At 37.3% G+C, this 26,352-nt stretch overlaps 3 protein-coding genes across 16 annotated transcripts in view; 1 reads left to right on the top strand and 2 right to left on the bottom strand.

The window, feature by feature from the left end:
* Window positions 1-257: 257 nt before the first annotated feature.
* fam219ab (family with sequence similarity 219 member Ab) lies at window positions 258-4,861 on the top strand. Of its 2 annotated transcripts, none has more exons than XM_082171621.1 (6): window positions 258-731; window positions 2,170-2,269; window positions 2,377-2,479; window positions 2,589-2,669; window positions 2,757-2,832; window positions 3,164-4,861. In XM_082171621.1, the coding sequence occupies exons 1-6, from the start codon at window positions 675-677 to the stop codon at window positions 3,320-3,322; spliced, it is 576 nt and encodes a 191-aa protein (XP_082027747.1). In that variant the 5' UTR covers window positions 258-674; the 3' UTR covers window positions 3,323-4,861. The 2 variants fall into 2 exon arrangements, with proteins under 2 accessions (XP_082027747.1, XP_082027748.1); XM_082171622.1 differs by having other exon boundaries at window positions 275-731; window positions 2,757-2,811.
* On the bottom strand, window positions 4,857-9,322 carry klf9 (Kruppel like factor 9). Its single transcript, XM_082171620.1, has 2 exons — window positions 8,484-9,322; window positions 4,857-6,831 (listed from the first exon to the last, which is right to left on the bottom strand). The coding sequence occupies exons 1-2, from the start codon at window positions 8,860-8,862 to the stop codon at window positions 6,554-6,556; spliced, it is 657 nt and encodes a 218-aa protein (XP_082027746.1). The 5' UTR covers window positions 8,863-9,322; the 3' UTR covers window positions 4,857-6,553.
* Window positions 9,323-11,595: 2,273 nt separating this feature from the next.
* Window positions 11,596-26,352, bottom strand: part of trpm3 (transient receptor potential cation channel, subfamily M, member 3) — a 140,522-nt gene continuing 125,765 nt past the window's right edge. For 4 of the 13 annotated variants that reach the window (XM_082170781.1, XM_082170778.1, XM_082170773.1 and 1 more), the window contains 7 exons: window positions 25,915-26,043; window positions 25,165-25,416; window positions 24,847-25,021; window positions 19,944-20,094; window positions 18,979-19,172; window positions 18,459-18,591; window positions 11,598-16,870 (listed from right to left, as the gene is read on the bottom strand). In XM_082170781.1, the coding sequence (XP_082026907.1) occupies window positions 15,364-16,870; window positions 18,459-18,591; window positions 18,979-19,172; window positions 19,944-20,094; window positions 24,847-25,021; window positions 25,165-25,416; window positions 25,915-26,043 (2,541 nt within the window). In that variant the 3' untranslated portion in view covers window positions 11,598-15,363. Of the gene's footprint in view, window positions 16,871-18,458; window positions 18,592-18,978; window positions 19,173-19,943; window positions 20,115-21,252; window positions 21,371-24,846; window positions 25,022-25,164; window positions 25,417-25,914; window positions 26,044-26,352 lie in introns of all 13 variants that reach the window. The other 9 variants (XM_082170784.1, XM_082170782.1, XM_082170780.1 and 6 more) reach the window with 7 other exon arrangements.

The following is a 26,352-nucleotide window of genomic DNA, read 5'->3' on the forward strand; positions in this document are numbered from 1 at the left end:
ATCAGACTAGACATTGCCTATTTTTCAGATTGCTCTCATACTGGCCTCGTAGAGTCGTAGGCAGTTTTTATTAAGGTTAATATCCAGAAGCTGTCCAGGGTCCTGAAGTCACTCTGTGCCTGGTATTGGACAGGTGTATGGTTAGGGTTAGCGGCCACCTCTTTTCAACACTGTAAAAACACAAATGGGGACACTGTAGATCCCGTTTAAAAGGAATACTTTTTTTGTTTGCATTCATCTTATTCTAATCCCCATTCGACATCCCTGATTACAGGTTCGACATAGACTGCATAAACATCGTCCCACACAAAATATTGCCATCTCGAGGTTATTCAAACACACACAGACAACCCTGCCTGCACAATGTCTGTGTCTGATGCTAGTCTTGGGTGGAGCAGACATCGCTCGATGGCGTTGAGTGGGGCGGAATCCGTGGTGTTGCTCGCGTCTCGAGACTCGTTTCTCCCGGAAGTGGGTGGTTAAGTCGCCACTCGGTCACTGCTGGCTAACGAGCGATCGCTGGGATGAAGGAGAGTCGGGGATATTCTTGGGGCTGACAAATATCCGACGACACAGTTGTGAAATTTCATTTTTAACCAATTGGTTTGCGGTATATCCGCAGAAATCCACCACAGACGCTCACAAAAAAAAGGCTCAGACACCCCGCCGCCAAGATGATGGAAGAAATTGACAGATTTCAAGTGCCGACTGAGGCAGAGATGCAGCCTTTTGTAAGTTAAACCAGATTGACTCTTTAGCATCCGATTAAAACACAAATGTTGTCAGTATGCGGTTTTAATAACATTTTGATGGGCGAATTGTAGCTTGATATGAACTAACGACCCGTGGAATATTTCATTAGTCTAATGTTGTGTCATCACAGACCGTTATTTCTTCAAAAAATGAAGAAATAATCTTCATATCTTATATTACGAGAGATCGATGATGGTCCCTTCTGTGTCTGGTGTGAATTTTTGCTTGCAAATGTAAGGATGCTACTATGATGATGCTGCGCACTGAGACCGTGTGTGTCTCCCTGCATCGAAAACAACATCAGCTTCATTTTATTTCATAACTTCAGCTCGAGTTGTTCTTCTATCTCTTCGTACTTCCATCGTAACGCTGTCTGTAACATTTATTTGAAACAATGTTAAATACTGCGTGATGTTTCTTCAATCTCATAGAGGCCTTCACATCCTTTTGCTTCATCATGCAGAATACGTGCTATGGTACCTGAATAATGTCATACCCCTCCCACCCATCCCAAATTCATCAATAATTCTCAGTAAAATAACCAGCTCTGTTTGAAGAGACATCTGGATGGCCCATATTTAACCAATGACCCATACAGCAGTTGCTCGTGTTCCTCTGGTTAGTTCTAGATCAATGGTTCTCATTTGGTTTTGCTTCAGAACACAGATTTTACATTGGTCATTAAGTGGAGACCCAACACAAAACCCAAACTGTTTCTATACAGATGTAAATAACATGTTCTTAAGATCAGTAGTGGAAAATTATTCACATGAACTGCATAGATCTAATAATATGCAAAAGTATTAATGTGGCATAGAATTAATTTACAAAATTGACAGTGTTGTTTTCAAAATTTCTTTTGAAATTAAATTATTTCATGCTCTCTGTACTCAATACACAAAATATATTGTGACTGGCACAAACCATGTTTATTCTCTGTGAAAGTAAACCAATATTTAAGGTAGTCTGGGTATGCAACCCTTCTGCAACCCATTTTTTGGTCATGACCCAGTGGTCTGGTGTATATTATATTATATATTATGTATACAATATGTAAAGTTTTTGTGATCAACGTACCAAAATCTCTTGTACTGTGCCTATGTTTTTCCAGTTTTAGTAGATTTAGGCTTTTGTAATATTAAAATCAGTCATAATTCTTTATCCGTTCCTTATTTGAATTTGGCAAATTCCACCTTTTGCTTCTGCAAATGTTGTGTTTCCTTTCACATCAATCCCAGGGTGTGTTTTACTGTTTTAGAATGAACTGACAGAAATCATACAGCAGGCATAAAGTGATGTTTTACTCATTCACATTGATGGAAATGGACAGAGCAAAGCTCTGAAGAACAGACATCTCATAAAATTGACTTAATCGATAAAACTAGACAGTCCTGACACTTCTGTCTTGTTCACCAGGATCCAGCATCATCGACCACATCAGAGGCAGACTCAGATACCAGGGAGAATGAACCTGCCACCCTGAACTATAAACCTTCTCCTCTCCATATGAAGATAGGTTTGTCCATACTGCCAAATGCCAATGCAATTTTTTGTGGAATTATGTATTATTATATGACATGATGAAATTATAAATGTGCCTTACATTATTTGTTCTCTGTATAGACAAACAGAGAGAGCTGGTTAGGAAAGGTTCGCTGAAAAATGGCAATGCTGGAAGCCCTGTCAATCAACAACCCAAGAAAAATAATGTGATGGCCAGAACAAGGTACTGTACAAACTAGAGAAAATAATCACAGTTTTCAACATGAACGTTGTCTGTCTTTTAAGTTAATCCAAAAACAGACTGCTAACTCTGTATTTCTTTCTCAAACCAGGTTAGTGGTTCCCAATAAAGGCTACTCTTCTTTAGACCAGAGCCCAGATGAGAAACCTTTAGTTGCTCTAGACACAGACAGGTAAGCTCTTCACACATCCTCCACTTATTTATTTACGTCCCCATTTGCCACAGGCTTCAAACTCACTGTTTTCACTTGCCTTTGCAGCGATGACGACTTCGACATGTCTAGATATTCCTCATCAGGATACTCATCAGCCGAGGTGAGGTCTCTATGGGAACAGGTACCTATGAACTCTGGTTAATGTATTAAGCCCCATACCACAAGCATCATGACTGTAGATTTCTTTCTCAAAACTCACTCACAATCTTTTATGCACTAAATTCCCTTTCATCTCTCCTTGTTTTCCTTTAAAGGTCACCATTGTCATATTCATGTTGTTATACGTGTCATTGATTCATTAAACTAATAAATGTACCAATCAATTTGAACCAACCCTGTTGTTATATTAATCTATCAAATAACTGCTTCCAGGAAAATCAAATGAATTACTATGATTTAATTAGTGACGGTTATGCAGCACGGCCTGACATGCTGTTCGTTGCTTCCTGCAGCAGATAAACCAGGATCTGAACATCCAGCTACTGAAAGATGGATACAGGCTGGATGAGATCCCTGATGATGAAGACCTGGACCTCATACCGCCCAAATCCGTCAACTCCACCTGCATGTGCTGCCAAGCCACCTCCTCCACTGCTTGTCAAATCCAGTAAACCCATCACCTTTTCTCCTCCTCGTGCTCCCTCTCTCTCTTTTCCATCCCTTATCCCCGTTCATAACCTCAGATAAGACATCTAATCAATATTACAGTGGAAAATGTACAATACAGTAAACGTTACGATAAACATGGTGTACAGGAAAATGTGAACACACACACATACACAAAAACGCATTACATGTGCTAACACACACATACACACATTTACTCTAACAAATGATTATTAACATGACTATTATTGGTTGCTTCCTCCTATGGCAGGATATGCACTGTTTTGCTAATACGCTAGGAGAGTCTGCTCACTTTCACCTCCTAGTCTGCATTGCGTTATACCGTAAAAGTGAAAGTAGAACAAATAAAGCTTTAAAACGGCTTTAATTGTGATTTAAAAACAACAACTTGATGTTACAGAGAGTTTGAAATAGCTTATCCACAGAATTATCTGCTTTCATGTTGCACTCATTGCATTAACGTTGTCGTTAGGGTAAGATTTGATTTCCGTACGGATCTGGTTGGATGTTTATTGTTCGTGGCTGCTATTGAGGCTGTACTTGGGTTCGTTTTTTGTTGAACATTTTGCATGTTGGTGCATTCGTACTGCAGCGCTAACAGTAGCCTTGGGCATCACACTTTATTTTGTTTACTCTTGGTACGTCACGTGTCATGAAAGGAAAGGCAATATTCTTCTTTGAGAATTTGATCTGATTGGTCAAGGTCTTGTTCTTTTCACAGTACCTCTCACTACAGACCTAAGAAGATAAAAATGATTACATGAAGACCTTTTGTGTCTCAAAGCAGTTTTTCAAAGGTCAGAAATCACTGGGTATGATTTAATCTGTTATGACATTTCTGTTTAGACAGAATGTCCAAACATGGTAGATAGTTAAAGCACCTGTAAGTTTATTCAGGAAGGTGCTCTGATATAACAAACTCGAAGGCACCAAAGTATGTTTATGCTCCTTGTTGGAATAAATTATTTTACCCTGTGTCCATTTTCATACGATCACTGCATTTCATGGAAATGGTTACTTTTTCAGACATTGTGGGCTGTTTAAAAGTACTGTTTTCTGCTGGTCTTTGGGAATAAACTATGAATGTTAATGTTGCTAAAATGATACAATTCCCTGGTCTATCTTAACATCCATTATTATTATTATTGTTAAAAATGATTCAAGCTGTCAATGATGAACCTGCACTGTTAGTCTACACATTAAAGATTTTACAGATTTTACCCTTCAATTCAGCTTTGACACATTTTGTGTTGTCTTTACACTCTACATATTGTATTGATCAAGTTGTATCTCAAAATGCAAACTGATTTCATTTGAACTGCTCATATTCACTTTTTAGTGAATTTTAAAACAGTGTAATGACCTGATGTATTCAATTCAAGCATAATCAAAGGTGAGCATTTGTTGGACAAAAGCTGTGTTTTTATGTTATAAATATGTTAATTATGTGAGAAAGTCCATTTATGTACTAACAATGTTGTTATTGGTTTCAGTGATATCAATAAAAGCAGACCTGAATTACACTTCTCTTTGTTTTAATCTTTACACATAATTTACAGGTAATGAACGATGAATGTTGCAAAAATGATACAATGATGTAAAAATACAGAATATATATGTACAAATGATAGTGATGTAAAAATACAGAATATATATGCACGATGATAGTGGCTCGAAGTCTGCAAGATACTGATAAACACATCATTCACGACATTAGGATTTACACTATGCAACTGAAAAAGACTTTTGTAAACAACAGCAAAGTATTTCTCTATAGTTTGCTAATTACATTCTGCAATCTAAGTTAAGAGTACTAAACCTCAAAACAGAAGGCACAGGTTGAGCATTTTTACAATGACTGTTTCAAATGACCTGCTTCTTGAATTCAAGCTCACAACCTATTAAACATATGGAACATCTGGAAAATAAATTAGCACAGATATTCTGTTCTTATATGCGTAATATTTGTTGATCAGTTATCATAACATAAAATATAAAAATCGATACTTGAATAAAGATCTACCAGATTCATTGACTATTCACATTTAAAATTCTGTTTGTGCTTGTCTTTTAAATGGCTGATCATCACGGCAGATTCAAACTAAATCTACTTTCAAATAACATTACTTATTATTTCAAGTATTTCAACAGCTGATTATGAATCTGAAAATGAAAACCCCATAAATAAAACTAATAAAAGAATATGTTACTCAGGTTCATTGACTTAAAGTAAATACTATAGGCTACTAATAAAACTAAAGGTAGCGAGAAAAATGATACAATCTCAGTTCTGAATGGTTCAGCTGTGCAATATTTGGAGATAAAAGGCACAGATCTTGCCTCGTGTTATATCATAACACGCCTGTAGGTGGCGATGGTAAACTATTAATGAGTGAAACTGTTGGCGGGCCTCACTACATCACTTATGAAGGCTGATCAAAAACAATGTAAAAAGTTTAAAAAATAACATATTGAAAGTGTTCTGAATGAAGAGTATTTTCAATGCTCCAGCTTAAATGTTACATTCTTTTGCATAACTGATTAGAATATCCAAATAATTACTTAACATGACGTTAAGTTATTTTCATAAGTTCAGAGAAGTTTTAATATCATTCAAAAACTGTCTTCAAACACTAAAGTCAACTGCTGCCCCCCTAAATATCACCAAGAACAAAAAACATTCACAGCGATTATTTTAAAACATATTCACTTCCTATACTGGACCACTGAAAAAGCCTGATAATTGAAACGTGTCTGTTTCACATAATATATCTTTACACAGAATCTGTTCATTTCCCTTTGTCACAGTGGGTGTGTAATAAATCACCTGGCACCTCTCTGTTAACATCAATCCCATCTTTGTGATATAAATGTAAATATCTGTAATTTATATAGATTAAAGTATACTGTAAATATCCTTACTCATTTGAAATAGCCCTTGGGACTTTATTACATTGTTTCTGGCAAAAATGTACAGTTTCTCTCCATTCCATTGAGAAGTCCCATTTTCAGTCTTTGTCTTAGAGTACTCCTGCAAGCATATTTTGTAAGACTCCATTATGATGTTTTGTATGACTCCACCTGATGATATAATTTATCATCAGTTAATAGATATCATTATTATATAATAGATCAATTTCATATCAGAAATTCTAAGACCTGAATTGGGTGTGTCAGGTAGAGAGACATCCAAAATGTGGGGATCACGCAGTTGCTCAAACACCAGCAGACATGTGATCACTGGAGCCAGAGGACGATGTGGATGTTGAAGAGTGTCGTCTTCGTCCGGCGGGACCCTGGAGCATATTGGGGTGAAAGCCGGCGTGTCTGCGGGCGTGCTTGGTGAGGTGATCGCTTCGCATGAAGCATTTGTCGCAGAGCGGGCACATGAAACGTTTCTCCCCTGTGTGCGTACGAAAGTGTCGCGTCAGTTCATCTGACCGGGAGAATTTCTTGGTGCAACCTGACCAAGTACACTGAAAGGGCCTCTCACCTAAGAACACACACACACAGGAGAAATGTAAGGCCCTACTGATAATACAACTTAGGCTATAACAAAACCTAATCGACACATATTTATTGGTGACTTGTTAGATGTGCGTATGTTGTGTCAAACTGGAGAAACCGTTTTAAACGCCCGTTACTTTCGTTGGTGAGCTTTAAGAATTCGCTGATTTTTTTATTTAGTTATCGACGTTTTGCACTGGATGTAAACGCACTTATTGTGAGGGGATGCGCTTGGCTACAACGCGGCACCACGTGCCGGATGTTTACAACTGTGAAATCAGGAGGTGTGTACATGACGTCATCGTTGCGTTAAATTATAGCAAAGGCCCATAGATGCCTCATTTGCGGCTGTTAGAGTCTGTCATACTGGAGCGTTCAAAGCCAGTCCGTGGACATTCGAGAGCAAGTTGACTGGGCGTATGCAACCGTAGTTAGACGCATGTATGAATATATCTGCAATTGACTGCAAATGATTTTGCTAAACTAACACAATACAACAAGACGAAGGCGTCAACTAACACGACATTAAGAAAAGTTACCATAATAAAAGTAAAACCATTAAAAAGTACAATAGTAAAACCCTGCAATATTGAGTTAATTCAATTAAAAACACAAACCAACACATTCTCACCTGTAAAAGATTGTCCGATTTCTTCAGGAATTTAAACATCGGCGGCTTCACAACCAGAAGCTGCGCAATGTTGAGGCATCATTGATTCTTACTGTGAGTGACGACATGCTGACCGTTCCAAGATGGCGGGTGCGCCGACGTGTCTGGAGCGGTCGAATGTGTCATCTACGTATACATTTCTATGGGTTATATACAAATGCGCCAGAGAAACAAGCGTGCAGCCATCTTTAGAATTGTGTGTATTTAGTATAGTTCTGTATCTCTATGCATCGCTGTCGAAGAGTAATTAGCTGTTGAAGTGGATTTACTTGAAGAGTTAACTAAAGTTATCAAGAGCATTTTAATATTTGGAACGGATGTCATAACAAATGTCAGTAGACCGGGAAGATTTTAAAACTAGCGGTTAATTAATTTATCCGTATGATCTTACTTTCATGTTAAGGAAATACAAACAGGAAGACAAAACAGGCAACGAGCGCAGCGCTGAAAAGGGGCGGGGCTACACAAGGTCTATATGGGGTTAGCGAGTGTCGCATTGATGTATGTGTGGACCATCAAGGACCAATATCCACGACTACTAGAATATAATTCAATAGAACAGAACATATTCGCCATAATAAACCGAATCATTAGATTGCAAATTAGCAAGCCTGAAATGATTAGGCTACTTCTAGCATTTCCCCGCCACACGATTACGCAATTTTATGATCACACCGTGACCTGCGTAACAATGTGGACTAAGCAACATGTTTGCTCTCATTTTGGTTAGAAACATTGTGTCCTGTTCCACCCTCATGTGCACCCTTGAGCGCTCCGCCTGCGGTTACACCCACTGTTGTATGAGTGGCAGTTCCTGAAACCGAACTGTTCCTGAGAACACGCGAGCGTGGGGCGTAATAACAGACGGCGTTCCAGCAAAACGAACAGACGGTATCGAGTTACTGGCATTACTTAAGTAATTGTGTACATATAAGCACAAAATTAATTCAACCGTGCTCATTTCATACCGGTGTGTACTCTGAAGTGCGCCTTGAGATGGGACGATTTGCCGTATATTTTACCACAGCCAGCATAGGGACAACAGTGTCTCTTCTCAGCTGATACATGCAGTCTGTCACGGTTCCGTGTCCTTTTCACCCTGCATTTCTCCCGGTTTTCCTTTACACCGGTTTGATTCTCCGCATCACAGTCCACCATACGCTTGGTGCTGATTCCGCTCGGGTTACACTGATTTAGGTCCAGCAGAATCATTGCGACCATTAACAGAGTCCGACTCTCTTGACTTTCCTCAGGTCCCTCCTCGCCGGCTAGTTTGTCTGTGCGGTCAGAGCTCGATCCGTTTGAGACCGGCTCCAAGGACCTTGCAGCAATTTCAACGTCCGTCATCGTAGTTACACAAACTGTGCTGGAACTGTAGAAGTGCCTCAAATAGCCTACTTCAAAACAAAACTCAGGGCGCAGTGTGGATGCTCATCATATGGGCATCGGGGTACAGACGACTCCAGTAAACGTGGCTTCACGCCTACACGTGTTTTTCCCAATGTGACTGGGATGAAATAATGTTCCCGGCGAAGGATAAAGGAAAAAGCTTGTGTCGCTTCTTGCGTCTACACGCACACGAAGCATCCAGGTGTCTATTCTCAATATTATTTCAAGAACACCAGAAAGCGTGGAAACTTTGCGTAGGCTACTCTCTTCTTCCCTCACAAGTGCGTCAACTCTGTGCCGCTGTTTGGTGTTCTGTTCCTATCTGAAAGAAACTACTTCGCGGAATCCCAAAGTGTCATCATAAAGCTCGCAGCTGATTGGGCATAAGCCTTAAGGGTCCAAGAGCGACGCTCTGAATGCACTACCAGGAATCACCTAGGCTGCATGAGATTGAAGAGCCATGGATCCAATAGTGTTCAGAGTATGAGACAGAGGGCGTGCTAACATAACAGGAACAGTAGTAGCATGGTGTGCCTCCTTCAGAATCAGCAGAAGGGCGCACTGGTTAATACAGTTGAGGACACTGTTTCTAAAAAAAAGTAGTAGACGTTTGCATTAATCAGACTTAGCATTTGTCTATCTGTCAATTATCTAGTTACAGTTAAACCCAACGTGAGTCAGTTCCACGTTGTTCAGCAGGCACCGTGCAATGAAAAAATACAAAACATAGGCATAAAATCAGTAAATATGTAATAAACGTAGATAGAGATATTAGTGTATGTGGGCCATTGCACCCAATAAGTGCTTTTTCAATTTTAAAGGGGACTTTTAAAAATAAATTTCTGTTAAACTTTAAACATTGTAACATATAAAGAATAGTATATTTGACAATATATACAATTTTATGTATTATATTTTATAAATAGTATAGCCTATATCATTTTTTATAAATTTTTAATATATTATAATTTATTAATTACACACACACACACACACTCTCTCTCTCTCTCTCTCTCTCTCTCTCTCTCTCTCTCTCTCTCTCTCTCTCTCTCTCTCTCTCTCTCTCTCTCTCTCTCTCTATTCTATTAATCTATCTATCTCTATCTCTATCTTTCCGCGTGGAATGACCTGTATATCAACTGTATATGATTGATAGTGTTCAAACGATGAATGTTCAAATGAGCTCTGCCTCACTGGGTCACAACCACAGCAATAAATATCTATTTCTTCGAATAATTTTAGGCCCCCTATCAGCGTTTGACATGAAATGCATTCTTCTTCTCTTTTTTTCTTTCCAGCCTTCATGAAAATTGGGTGCACGGAAGAATTGAGCAATTGTTCTATAGCTAAACATTACTCTAACACGTTTCAATTTCAACAGTCCCTTTCCTTAAATAAAGCGTGCATTTAGCAGATGATTTGTGCTACACATGATTGGCCTATAAGTAAAATAACTTTTGAGGCGGGCCCTCGTGAAGGGCCATTGGAGAAGGAGAAATTAGCCAATGAGAGCCAACGTTATACGACTCTTTTCAGAGTAATCTCTTGAGTCCGAACTCGCGGAGGTTCACGCTGAGAGACAGTTCTAGGAAATTATGGGAACAACTCAACGACCCTATATTTCAAGAGTTTGCCCATAAACATGAACGGCATGAGCTGATTATAATGACAAAAAAAGCATACATTTACAATAGAAGGACAACATGAGGTTATCAACAATCTTAACAACCCCTTAGTATGCAACATAGTAAGAATAATATTTCTGTGATCATCTAAATAGTTCGATTTTCTTATTAGATAGGCAATAGCCTATTTCTAAACATTTAAATAATAGCCTACCATATTAACAATACTTGGTTATGGGCTATTTAGCTACTTTTCTAGGTAAGTGTCAGTCGTAAGAATGAGATTTCATCATTGCAGGTGTTTGGCTGTGTTATTTATTGTTTTACTGTTTAAAAGACGACGCATGTATTGGCCTACAACTTGTTAACACGTCTAATAAATCATATCGTTTCTAACAACGCTGTCAGTACGAGATGGGTCACGTTGATGTTGTTATTTCGCTCAATCCAGCCCCACACACGTGTCTGTTTTTGTGGAACAGAATGTACCCTGAACTAGAAGTGAACTTGAACGCCTCCCTACGATGCAGAAAGGACAGTGCAAGCAACACTTCCGCTCGAATGCAGAGTCATGCTTGTGTTTAAGCAGAACAGCACTCCTAACTCAAGAAGGATCTGTTCTTTGGGATTCCAGTATGTAAACTACCATAGCACACTTAAGGAGTTTTCTAGAAAACATACAGGCAAACAAATCCTTTCGACATGGGACTTAATAGACTAGACTAAGTTAATAAAATAAATAGGCTACAAATCAAATAAATAACTTGGATGAATCTTTTTCAACATGATCACTTATTTTTGGGTGCAACTTTATTTTATTTTTACAAAATGGGAAATTCAATTAAATTTGGTTCAAATTTACATGATAAAATATGTATTATATTTATATTTAAAATAAATAAAGTTGTTAAAAATAAAAATCAATTTCTTTAAAATATATTACATTTATCAGAATTTGACATTTAAGGTAGCCTACAGTATATGTTTTTTTTTGTTTTTACAATAAATTTCAACAATCATAATGAAATAATAAATCAGATGTCATTCTCTTGAAATAATATAACTTTTTCGTAATCCATCACACTGACCTTAATAATTTCCCCTAATAACAAAATGAACCACAATGATGTTTTGAATTATATATATTCTTTTATTTGTTAATACATGCCAAACATCTTATTCACATTGAGGAATACAGTATACACATTTGTATTTGCATCCAAATACTTAGCCTTCTACAGTAGGACAAGAGTCCTCAGATCCCTGCTCTCTGTTCTCTCATATCTCTCAATCAGCTCATATCATTTGGAAGAACAACATGCATTGTAAAGACACTATAAGTAAACTGAGACCTTTCCGTTCAAACTACAGCATTATTGCAGAAAACATGTGCTTGGACTTGTTAGCAGAGAAGTGCTTACCAATAAGTTTAAAAAGAAGTGGCGGGAGGAGAAACTTGACTAAAAGTGGTATACAATTCACAACCTTTTATGCTACAGTATAGGAAAATATTAAGAAAATACTGTACATAAAGTTATAAGTCATGTCATTTTGGCACACTGGGTAGGTTGTCATAGTGTAATGTCTTCTATCAGACACAGAGACATTCTCTTAAAATCCTATTATATTAAACTAATTTTTTTTTTTACATCCACAGAAAGATTTACAGATCATATACAGAACATTTACATGTGAAAAAACAAGTGTCATAAATATGCTCACTCTTCTATCCCAAACAAGAGAGCGAAACATAGGATAGTGAGAGAAACTTGCATTCAGTAACTTAGATCAAATGCCCTCTCGGTCTTCTTTTGCTGGAACCAGTCCAACAAGAGGATTTGTTAAATGACATTACCCTAAATAATAGAGCATGGACATGTTTTAAGGGCCCGTGTATTGTTCATGCAATCCTTTTACCTGTTTTAAGGCTCTTTGCAGTAGAATCACCTTGTAGGAGTGTTAGTGCCTTCCTTGTGAAGGAGAGCAGGCCCAAATAAGAAACGATGTTTAAAATCATATAAAATGAAGCAAATCTGATAAATATATTGAATATCATACTAATATTGATTTGAAAATCATTGGTTATTTGAAAACCACAGTGATTAGAATTACTGCTATGCACAAAAAAATAATGCCATTTAGTATTTTATGTTTTTGGTTCACATACAAGCTCTAATACCAAATGTAAATTTTTACATCTCAGAACACCGTGACTGTAATAATGTTTTTAAATCTCTTAGCAGTATTGCACATCAGTAAGGCAAATAAAATATATCCAATGAGTGATGCATGTGGTGGAAATGGAATAGGTGGAGTAATTCATTTACTAAAAAGTGACTATACTAAATATAATTTACGCCAGAGATACAAATGCCATTTCTGTATTGCTTTAAACTGCTCTGTTTCATTTGATTTGAGTTAAACAGCCATTTAAAACAGTGAATTGTAGAGCAATAAATGTTCAACTTTATTTAAAGTGAATGATTGATTTATCTTAATGAAATTAATTGTTCAAAAACGGAGTCTGTCCAGATCTCCTTATATCCTTCTGAATTCCCACTATGATAAATCAAGTCATTAAAATGATATATACCCATTAAGAATAAAATGGGAAGAAAATCGCCAAAGGTATATAACTTGCTGAAAAAAAGATAATATTATGTACTTGTCTTCATTATGTCCTTCCAGCATGTTAACATATTAACTCAATCCGGTTGATTAGTGATGAGACTGGTGTGCATAAAGAACTCCTGCTTTAAAGTGCATGACACTTCTTACTGACCGACCGACTCTCTGTGGCATCTTGCATAGCAAGTCAACATATAGTACCTTTTCTGTGTAAAATAACGCACTTATATAAAGACAATCAGACTTTTTGCTTTTAAATCCTTTTTTGGAAAGGTTCTCTATGGATTTTAACACTTGCAACAGTCTAAAAGTATGTTTGGAATGGCATACTATCATACTACTATTACCACAGCAGCACGTATGAATGGAAATACTTAGATGACCTGCTACATGTGCCAAATGTGCAGTTATCAATCTGAAAACACTGTGCAGGAATACTGCAGCCGACAATACAATGTGCTTGACCTTTGTGTATTATAACCCCCCCCCCCCCCCCCCCCAAAAAAAATCTAAATTAAACTAGCAATATAATATGTTATCATATAGAAATCATGTTAGGTGACAACAATGTAGCATACAACTGTTTAAAACATTTATCATCATATACTGTTTACTTTTTCCACAAACCAAGAGTATGCAGTATACGGTACAGTGCACTGAGCAGTATACTAGCATTCCATACCAAACATGCTGTTAGTGTAGAGTTCAACAGTTACTCTTTTTTAAATAGGTTCAAATGGGCACCCTTTTGTGATATATTTGGAACAATACAGACTACAAATTACTAAACATGATCAATTAGTGCATTAAAATTTACGTAATCTGTTTTTTTAATTTTATAAATTATGCACTAACTTATGCTGTATTCAGACACATCATATAACGTTACTAACCACAGTATGGTTATAAAGCCTTTTGAATGCAGTTGTATACACCCAACAAGGGCCTAAAAGTAAATCAAGGGTCCAAAAAGGTTAATATTTTCATAATAATACTAATTATATTCTACATTCAACATCTTATGGAGGATACAGTATAAATCTGCTGTGTGGGTTTGAAATGACAGAACATCAGTGTTAAAAACCTTGTCACAGTCTTTTGGTTTCAGTCGTTCAGTTGTTGGTTTCAGTCGTTTTGGAATGAAACCACCACTCTACCAGGCCTGTAGGACATATTCTCAAGTCTATGGAGAGAGAGAGAGCATGATTCATGCTGTGACAAGGGTGACCCATCTAAGCTAAAACAGTAAGTTGCATTGCAAAGTTTTGTTAAGGCCTGTTCACACCAACATGAATGTTCGGCACAAAAGTTCAGTATGATTTGCACATGAGATTTGTCTGTTCAGACTAAAGTAAAATTTTTTTAAATAAATAGCAGACAGGCGGATGTCTGATCATTCAAAATGCAAAATCACTCTCAGATAGTAGGTGTCACTTATAGAAATGCTTATAGTTTACCCCGTTACGCAAAGTACGGCTCAACTTTCCATTTCTGACACTCAGTTGTCAGAGAGTGTCAGTGTCAGAGACAAAAAGGAAGTCAAGCAGTATTTACGTTTTCAAACAACCATTCAGATTTTTTCATATGCTATGGTGTTTATCAAACAACACCCAATATAAAAGTACAGAGACCAGTGAGCCGGTTTTAGATTCTGCCTCTGCTATTTACTGTCGTCACTAAGTCATCGTTTTATGTAACAGCAGAGGCTCTGGCTATGTGACTAAAAGGACAAATCATATTGGTTGACTAGTTTTCTTCACAATGCAATGAAAAATATATTAGAAGATCTCTCCAAAAAAAAAAATCTGCATTAACAGCCATTCATTCGAATGAAAATGTTTATCGCACCAAACTTTCGTACCAAACAGTCGTCTTGGTGTTAATAAGCCTTTAATCTCCAAGTTTCCCCTAATTATGAATATAGCCCCAGTAGCACTTTCGAGTTTGAGGGAACTGGAACTAATGTTGGTCTAATGGCAGTGGTCAAGTTCTGAATTTATGAGCTCTAAAGAAAATCTGACTTTGCATTGCAGTGTTATAATAGGAAATTAACAGCAATTTGATACCCATTATAAAACATTCCAGTGTACAGCTAATTACTCAATCAGACAGTACTAATTAACGGACTGGCCCTTGGATTTTAAACGAGGTAGAGCCACCCTACAGGAACTAGATCTACAATGCCATCACTACTGGTCTGACATCATCACGTGTAATTGTGTCTGCTGTCAAAACTTTGGAATGCTGAGGGTTTGGCTAGTTTCCTCATGGACAGCGAGTCTGTTTTACCCTCCAGTCTTGCCCCGGCTCTGGCCTTCTGGAAAGGATTCTTCGAGCTCCCACGGCCCTTGTCCATTCTCTCACTTATGGAGAAGCTCTTTCGGGAGTAGATGTTGGAGTGCGACTCCTCTGAGGAGGAGCAGCTGTTTGCTCGTTCTAGTCTAGAGATTGGTGAGCAAAACGGACCCGGTGCGAGACCCAGGCCCAGGTCTGCGCCCATTCCCCCGCTACTGCTACTTTGACCCCCCTTACCTGTATCTGCAGAGCCCTCTGCCAGTTCCTCTGGATCAGACTCGGCGTGACTGAGCTCGGCGTCTCTCTCAGGGTGCGAGACGCCCAGGTCCTGAGGCTTATCGAATGTGAAAGAGCCTCCAGGTGAGTCAGACCGCTCTGGGACAGGATAAGGGGTAGAGACGCAACGGATGTCTATGCAATCTGTGATGCTGGTATATTCGGCTGCCTTCACCTGCACGCCCATGCCGCCATAGTAACCACGTGACGTGAACATCAGGCTGTGCGACTTAACCATCGATGGCTCATCCAGAAACAGAGGCCCTGCTGCGGATAGGAAGCGACTGCTCTTGGACCGCTCCAGAATGCCAGCTGATTGCGGCGGCGAGGGGTCCAGGTCCCAGGGGGGCAAGTTGTCTGGCAGCAGGTGGGCAGAGCAGAGTGATAGGTCAGCGGCGGCGCTGTCCTCATATAGGACCGTTCCGTCCGACTGTCTTTCGCTGCCCCCTGCCCTTCCACTGCAGTCCCGCCCCCCTGAGAGCACCGCCTCCATGATCTCAGAATGTAGAGATGAGTCTCGAGCAAGAGTTGGACCTGTCCGGACTGGATCCAAGAAGCTCTCAGTAGGCGGGATGTCCTCTGAGGCAGAAACATAGATGTCTATGCAGGAAGAAGGGCGAAGTTGCTGCTGCACAGATAAAGTATTCAAAGGTGTGGGCTTGGACTCTTTGGGTCCTGCTCCCGAGGACACAGACTGTGAGCTGTTGGCCCGATGGAGGCTGAACAGTCTATCTTTAAAGAAGCCTTCACCCCGATCTGCTCCGCTCTTATCTTTGGAAGAGTGGCTCACGTAGAAGGAGTGACTGCGGACACGTGGGGCCAGAGCGGTTGGAGATGTAGGAGAAATGGACTCCTCGCCACCCTGCTCCAGAGACTCCTGTAGCCTGTAGGAATGGCCTTCTTGGCTGTTGAAACTGCTCTGGCGCAGGATGTAATTTGTATCTGTGCAGTCAGATGATGTCCTGGACCGGGCTTTGTTGACTTCGCCTCGATCCATACCAGCAACCCGCTCCAGTGCCACAGCAATGCGGCCGATCATCTCCTCCATCTGTGCGAGCCGGATGTCCACGGTCTGCAGGGACGCTTTCATGAAATGTTCCCTCTCATTCACCTCCTCCAGACGCATCGCCATGTTCTCTACCCTGAGTGATCAGACATTAGATGATTGCATGAATATTAGGCCATCTAGTATTGTTGAGTTGGTTACACTTTACATCATTTTCTTTGTTAAATACACTGAAAATACACAACCATTTAAAAGAAATTAAACTTTTGATTACCAAAAACATAATTAAAAAAGGGGCAGTCATTTTTTTTTCATTGATACAAAATACATTTCTATTTCAAATAAATGTTCTAGCCATAAAAAAAAAAAAGTATTGTGGTTTCCACAAATATACTAAGCAGCACAACTGTTTCAGGATCATATGACACTGAAGACTGAAGTAATCATGCTGAAAATTCAGATTTGCCATCCCAGAAGAAAAAAAAGTTACATTATTAAATATTTTTAAATAGAACAGTTATTTTAAATTGTAATAATATTTCACAATAGTACTGTTTTTACAGTATTTTTAATAAAGGGGATGTAAAGACCTAGCGCCAATCACTAGTCCCAAACAGATGAATGAAATAACTTCTTGTGGTGAAGATGTGTAGATCCCCCCCAAAAAAATCGGAAAAAAAGATCCGCACACGAAAATTGGCCAAAAAGCACACAAGATTTTATTATCCAGAGGCCACAATAAAAATGCAAAAGTGCGCAAAACATTTTCGGGTTCAACCCTTCATCAGTGCCATGTGTTTCCAGGCATACACCTGCGGTCATTTACAAACAAACTTTGCACTTTATTGTGGCCTCTGGACAATAAAATCTTATGAGCTTTTTGGCAAATTTTTGTGTGTGGATCTTTTTTCAGATTTTACAGTATTTTTAATCAAATGAATTTTACTAATGAACAAAATCAATTTGTACAAATATTTTTGTTGTTATTTGTAAACAGCTTTTCAAACTGGGGTTCTATATAGGACCCTGAAGGGACCACAAGAGGATGCTAATGGTCAGAAGAAAATTTTAGGTTGTCGAAGTAAACATGTTAACTTTAAATATTTATTAAATATGTTTATAGAAACACTTTACAATAAGGTCTCATTTGTTAATATTAGTTAATGCATTAGCTAACATTGACAGTTAGTGAAAATCTCATTGTTTATTGTTTGTGCACGTTAGTTAGTACATGTATATGTACAACTTTGTATTTCTATTTGATTTTTTTTTTAAATTAGTAAATGCTGCTTTGGAAAAATAGATATTTGTGAAAAGGGATTTCCAAATAAATCGTAACTGAATTAATAATGTTTCTCTTCAGGTTTATGTATATTACATTACTCTATAATCAAATCATATTTTGATGTACTGTCAACTTAATACTAAGTAAATATTTCTAAAAAATGTTTTAAACATTGGCTTTAGCTTCAGTTACAACGTCAAAGCCAATAAATGAATTTTGAAAAAAAAAACACTGAGCAAAATATTACATGTGATATTATAAAAACAAAGTATGGATGTGTATGCATGAAAATATATGTCTATTATATTTCAGGAAGAGGGTCCCTCGCAAGGGGCTCATCATATTTGAGGATCCTTGCCATAAAATGTCTGAATACCCCTGGTTTAGAATACATTCCACAGTGTTAATATTCTTTTTGTGTTGTCTGTGATGTTTTAACCTTTCAGATGTCACACGTATCCTCTCGTCATTGGAGGAATTGAAGCGATCATCTTTCTCTCTGAAATACTCCTCCATGCACTGCTCTTCAAAGTCATGTACCTTCTTCAGTTCATCTTCAGTAATAAAGAGCTCTGTGGGGGGGAGAGTTTTTTTTGTCACGGTGACTTTTTCACATTATATTAGTGAAGTCCAAGTGTTCTCTGTTTAACAAAATTGTTTAAATTGTGTCTTCACCGCACTGTAGCAGAGCATCATACTACACATACCTTATTATTATGCAGTACAAATACTGTGCATCTCTTTTGCATGGCAGTATACAGTATGAAACTTATTTGAGCACAGAAATGTCTCGCTATTATGAAATAATCATGTTTGGCAAAAGATGTATCAAAGAGAATCTTTAAGTTGGCATGTGTTGGTTTCACTCTCATTAGCTGTATGATCTGAGAAAACAAAAAGACTCCTGCTGTCATTTTGAGGCTTTCAGTATATTGCAACAGCATTTTATTATCACTCACTCAGCCCATAGTCGCGCTCATCCTCATCATGCTTTCTCCAGCGACAGCAGAGGTGTTTGAGGACCATAGTTATGTGGCTAAAGATGATGAGAGGAGGAGGAAGGACAGGACGCTCATGGAAGGTCATGATTAGCTGGTACCTCTGGAACTTCCACACCTGGTTGGAGATGGACTTCACTTCAAAGAATGTGTTACTGTGAGAATGAAAGACAATATCAGCAGCATACAACATTGTTTCACTGGTCTGAGCTTCAGACGGCATGTCCACATTCTATTGGCTGACTGTGTGATGATGCGTGCAAACAAATCTGGAAAGCACTGGGAAGAAAACTGCAAGCTACAATCAGATTTCCTGACTTAATATGCATGACTTAATTATGTCATTAGTCAAAAGCCTGGTCATGTGAGATATTCATATGACATGGTATTTATTTACATGGTAAAAGAATGCCATAGCACTGTTATTGTAATGTTCTTAAACAATATGGAATTAACATTAGGCAGTGTATAAAAGAAATAGTAAAACAAGGACAAAAAAATAAGGATTCAATATGACTATTATTATATATTTTTTAATCATTATTAAAATATAATTGCAAGGATATAAGGATTTTTGCCATTGAAAGTTTTGGTAACACTTTATAGTAAGGTTCATTAATTAACATTAGTTAACTACATTAGTTAACATGAACTAATAATTAACATCTACAGCATTTATTAATCTTGGTTAATATTAATGCACTGTGAACTTGTATGCAATGAACAAACAATGAACTACTGTATTTTTTATTAACTAATATTAACAAAGATTAATAAACACTAACAAATGTTTTGTTCATTGTTAGTTCATGCTAGTTAATATATTAACTATTAACCTTATTGTAAAGTGTTAACAATTTATTTATTTTTTTAGTTTGTCCATTGTTTAGAAAAGCACACACAATATTAATATTCATTAAACTTACTTAAAGACAGCAATGAGCAAATTAACCAGAAGGATGTTGGCCACCAGCAGGTAGCAGGCCATGATGGCGGGGACAATCCAAGCTCCGGTTTTGCAGGGTGGGAGAGTCACGATGGCTCCATCCTCTGTGGTGATGTTCTGACCACATGGAGCTGTTAAAATATACATACAACTGAGTGTTGTCCAAAAATCAATGAACTGTCGGACCAAAAAATTAAATAAAATAAAATCTTTGATTTGTCTTTGACAAATAGCAATAAAGGCCACTTTAGAAAATTGAAAATCTCCTACTACCTTTCTGACACATGCTCAAAAACATCAAAATAAAAGAACCAGTCAAAAGTGGGTTGTGGATAAAACTTGAATGGAAAGACTGTATGCACCAAGTTGTGGAATTCAAATATATTAAAAATATATTCCATATGTAAATTTGCATCCCCAATATATTTAAACATATGCAATGTTTAAAATATATTGATATTAAATGTACAGCATTCTTTTTGATGGTTGCTTGTAGTTGGTTAGAATGTATTGAAAATACATCATACGTTTTTTCCAAGTGGGATGGTTCAGTTGCTGTAGCTTTCAAGGAGAAGAAAGTCAGTCAGGTTGATATTAATTTACATATTTATTAGTATGTCATTTACTGGTTTCAATTTTTAAAATCACACAGGAGCCCAAAGTGAGAGAACTGAAGTAACAGGTAATATTGAAAACGCAATTTATAATTTGTTTTTTGTTAAATTCCAAATTGTCAAAAACTCTGACAACTGAACCACGTGAAAAAACTTTCATACTGATGAGTGGAGGCAAATGCATTTTGTTGTCAAAGGATGTATAGCGGACAGATGAGATGGTCTCTTTCCAGAAACATGTTTGGAGCTTATTTGAGGAAACGCAGTGCTCATGCTCTATTAGATATGCATAACACGTAATATCAACCCAGTGGATTTTCCTAATACATTGTGAAATGAGAAGGAATCACACTGACTTTGCGGACTACCATAGTAATGGGACATCATTTAGTGCTAGCTGGCTGTGGGAGGCTCATGATGGTAACTTAGCATTATCCAAGTTTCAAGTTTCCATGATAGGGTTTTAAAAAACTGCAATTGGACCTAAACAATTTATTATTGGTCATAGCACCTTGAACATTTCCCCCACCACGGAAACCTGTCCATTAGCCTTGCAGTGCCGTGCATGGGTGTCATACACTCAATGACCATCAGGGGACGGAGATGAGGTGATGACATGATTGTGAAATTAGAATGGCTCTGGTGATAGAGATAAATCTAGCAGAATTTATATATTGGAAATTGCCTATATGGGATGGACCACTGCTACGCCCAGGTCCATGAGTGCGAAAGTAATTTTCGACCAGCCAGAGTTTTTCATTCACTTTGTGCTGTAGCTTCCTACTATTCACATCTGAAACAAAGAACGAAAGCGTTATTTCAGCTCTCTTGTCTTTGGGCCATCAATCTCTCAGCGCGCGCACTCACACAAACAAACAAACAAACAAACAAACAACTGAAAGTAAGCAAACAACAAACATACACACACTACTTAATGAGAAAACAAAAAGAGAGAGACGCTTATCCACGTGACCGAGGCACTACATTGCTATGACTGATTTATTTCAGGCACAAGAAATAGCATAAATCTGACAAGAAAGAAAAACAACTCTATAAGCACTCAGGTTTTGCAGCAGTAGCCTACAGTGAGATGGTCCTGGGGTAAGATACAAGTCAAACATCTTTATTATTCACAACCTATAATTAGGTAGAATCATTCAATTTGATCATTGATACTATTGTCACGTTCCTTCCAACTTTTATGTAATTTAAGATATTATTAGGGGTGGGAGATATTGACAAAAATGAATATCTCGATATTTTTTTCCAATATCTCGATATCGATATTCAGACGATATTTTTGCCATCCTTCAAAGAAATGTGTGCAAACTGGCAAAGAAGTTGGACTTTTGACTTGCTGCATTTGACCATTTGACCTTTGTAGGCTATAGAAAAAACAATAAAGGAGCTAACTGAACAGAATCTGAGGTAGCCCCTACTTTTTCCACTTACAAAAAAATTAATAAAAAAACGGAATTAGGCACCTTTTGCAACAGTGATTATTAAATCAAACAACAATATTGTTGATGATAAATTCAAAGTAAAAAAAATCTTTTCAAAACGCTATAAATCCATCCATTTTTTCCCCAAAACGCTATAAAGCCATCATTTTCCCCAAAAAAATTGATAGTTTGTCTTTTTAAAAAAAAAAAGTATTTTGTCTTTTATTTTTCGTGTTTGCATTTATGAGGAAAAAACAATATTACGTGACAGTTCTCCATTATGGACGCGAGCGCTCTGACTTTCAAACTTTCACAGAGACCTCAAAACAGAAAGCACAAAGCCTTTCTTTAAAACGAATTTCGTTTTGTATTAATTGTATCTTAATTTGAGCAATTTCCTGGATTTAAAACATAAATACATAAAAAGTAAATACAGGAGGCTAGCACAACATAAGGTGCTTGAACTGGAGATTATATCAGCATGAACCGAACCGTGGCCTACGATCGCCTCACAGGCCTAAAAAATGTGAAATATATTTACAGAAAGCTGGTTCTAAACAAAACCATCCAAAACATAATAAAACTATGTAGCCTAATAAATGTGCATTTCTCCTGCGTTCACTAGCTAGCTTACTGCGAAGATCGCGAGTCAATAGCCTATATCGTCAACATCATCTTTGCAGCCGACACACAAATTAATAAACAATTAAAATGTCTTATTGCAATATTTTACATATTCATAATCATTACTTTTGCTGGTTCTTTGAGGCAGCTTTTTAGGTTTTTGGTGTTTTGGAAAAGAGCTCTTCACGTGGCTACAAACACCGTTTCACCAAGGCACAACGGCCCTTCAGCACATAAGAACAACAAGAGAAAAAGCGCTGACTTACTAATTACGAAACTTTTATGTGGTTGAACAGGTGAAAGAATCACAAATTCCTCTGCAACTCAAACCTTCTCAGTACGAGTTATGAAGGAAGAGCATTAGAGTTTTCAACGCGTCCTCCTCTGATTGCTGTGTTGTGAACTTGTGACTGAAAAAGTGCGTGCAGGAACACATGCGCAAAACGTAGCTAGGTCTGTAAAATGTCCTTTTGTAAAATGACATATGATAAAAATAAAAATAATTAATATATCATTTAACAAAACGGTTTTGCGCATGTGCTTCTGCGCGCACTATTTCGAATTTACGTAGCCTATGAATGTGCGTTTTTGACGTCCCGCGCCAGGCCACTCGGAGGGTGCTTCCGGGAATAGTACTGCCCTAGTATTTAAAATCGCTACATATAATTGTTTAGACGGTTATAGTGTGCGTTATTTGTTTTCTCTTTAACTTCTTTCAGCTCTTTTCATGTTTAGGGGGTCGGATTGTACAAATTATGAAATATTCGATATCCCAATTTTGCATATCGTCCAGACAACAATTTGGATATTATCGTCTAAACGATATATCGCCCACCTCTAGATATTATTCACCTTTTTATGTATCTTTTTGACTGTGGTTCTATGATTTGATTGTCTTTATTTCACTTTGAGTGAGCTAAACCTGATGCATGGTTCAAGTTATATTTGAATATTTCTTTTTAATATATTTGCTACAGTTCAAAAGATAGAATATATTTTTTTTATGCATTCAATTGTTAAAAATTTACAGTAAAGACTTGTACATTACATATATATAAATATTTAAGCAATACAATTGTTGTAAACATTGATAATAATGAGAATATTTGAATATCTGAAGGATCATGTGACTGAAAACTGGAATAATGACTGCTGAAAATTCAGCTTTTCCATGACAAGATTCAGGAATAATATGCATTGTAAAATATATATATTAAAAATATATATAAAAAAACATTTATTTTAAACTGTAATAATTTACAATATTACAGTTTTTTCTGTATTTTGGATCAAATAAATGCAGCGTAGGAAACTTCTTTCAAAAACATAAAAAAAAAAACATTCCAACCCAAAACTTTTGAACAGTAGAGTCAAAAGTTATGTCAGATGTACATTATACATCCCAGGGGAGATTTTACTCCAATGCCCATTTATATGATTTTCAATTTCACGCTCTAACACAATGGTTCTCAACTGGGGATCCACAGAAAACTCCTAGGAAGGCTGCACATTTATATTATTTCCTTTGTATTACAATACTTTAACTATTAAAATGCCAAACCATGATATAATATTCATGCCTTTGCTGAAAAAATAAATAAAACATAGCATCAACATTCATTCAGACAATTTTTATTCTACCCACAGAATCATGAAAAAATTAAATCAAAAGTCATGAGAATAGGGTTAAATATGGCTCGGTTAAAGTTATGTTTTTCCACCCTAAGCTCTGGGGATGAATAATATAGATGATATAATATCAGATCAAAAATTCTAAAAGGTAAATTACCCATTGAAACATATTAAAGAGTGTTTTTCTTAGTCAGACTTTTGCTGATGTTCTTCTTCTGCAGTTTTACTATGAACAATTGTGTCTTAAAACCATTTTGAAACAGCAGAAGCACTGTTCCATATCATCCTGTAATGACAATATAAGTGCAGCCATTTACAGAATATGAGACCATTTAGAGAACGTACACAAGCACAACTATACATCACAAAATTTGATCCACATATAACTGTTTCAGCTGTTAAATGCAAATCTTTCATCATATTTGTGTGTGCATTTATGCTATCAGATAACAGCTTACCATATTTGTTCATACAAGCTAACCATTAATGAGACATAAACCCTGAGGTGCTGTGTGTGAAACTGAGTAGACCCAAAATGCCCATGTAAATGTTAGTAATAACCCAGCCTTACGGTCGATTTGGTCAGCAAACACCTCTCCGTAGATCATCCAGTATGGCATGAAGAAGATGTTGCGTGCCAGCATCCAGGATGGGTCCTCATTGGGATTGAGAATTGCCTGCCGCGCCACCCCAAAACTCATCAGCACCACCAGCATGATGATCACAAAATACATCATGTCGATCATCTACGTTCACCCCGGATCATTGAAGAAGGTGAAAGGAAGGAAAGAGAAAGATCAAGAGTGTTAGGAGCTGTTATACATCTACATAAGGAATTTCAAATTGCTGTCAGAGTTCATTATTAAACCGATCAATCAGTCTCCCTCACCATCTTGCCAATCATCATGACGTATGGACCCAGGTATTTGTTCACTCCGAAGATATCTAGCAGTCGTATATACCAATAAATGATATTGACGCAGTAAATGACCCTCCCGTAGCTCATCAGGGGCGGGTCTTGTAGGCGAAGCACCATCCCAATGGAGAAGATGAGGATGGCCATGAGGTCAGTGACGTTCCAGTACTCCTGTAACCACACTTTCACCTTCTGCAGGAGCTTCCCCGGCTCTGACATGAGGATCTAAGGGACAGGAGAGAGTTAAATAGTGAAGACCACAGTGGAAGCCCTCATGTTGGGCAAATGAACTTTTCTAAACAATTGTAAACCAAAAACACAGAAAAACAGTAATATTGTGGCTTTTAATTGTTCAATTTAAAATAAATGTTTTCTATTTTAACATTTTTATAAAATGTCATTTATTCCTGGGATGACAAAGCTTAATTTTCAGGATGGACATGGACAAATGAACTTCAAAACAACCATTAACCTTACCAGACAAGAAGCAAAAGTATTTGCATTTCTAAATTTCCACAAGAGGGCAGTAATGCACTGTTTATTTGAAAGAGTGCACATTCTGAGGTCTCCTCAAAAGCAAGTTTTTAACTGAATGGCAGCTGTGTAATTATATGCAAATGTAATTATTAGACATTGCCCATGAATAATAAATCATCTTTTCCCACATTTCAGGGATCGAAGGAAACAATGTTGTTTTCTCACTGAGGTCTAATGAAGACTCACCTCTCTCATCTTCTCGATGCCATTGGTGAAGATGTAGGCAATCACAATCCACTCCTGAGGAGAGGGCCACAGGTCCATCTTCACTAGCACAATATAGTTGAAGAGCATCAAGTACCCTACATAGGCCAACTGTGGGAATACAGAGCATCATGATTTGATTAGAGAAAATAACCCTCTTTGGTCGGTTTTAGCTCAAACAATGAAGTTTATTAAATTCACAGAAAATACATGATAATTCTGACTTTCATTATGTTAGCTTTACTTACATAAGAGTTATTATAGTTTAGAGTTTTAGATTTTTTATTTTGGTTTCTATTTTATTTTCATAAAAGTTTGGATCAGTAATATATTGAAAGAAATGTAATAATTTTATTCAGCAAGGAACATTAAATTGATCTAAAGTCACAGTAAAGATTTCTGTAGGGTCAGTAAGATTTT

Source organism: Leuciscus leuciscus, assembly GCF_965113295.1.
Source record: "Leuciscus leuciscus genome assembly, chromosome: 5".
Classification (NCBI taxonomy): Eukaryota; Metazoa; Chordata; class Actinopteri; order Cypriniformes; family Leuciscidae; genus Leuciscus; species Leuciscus leuciscus.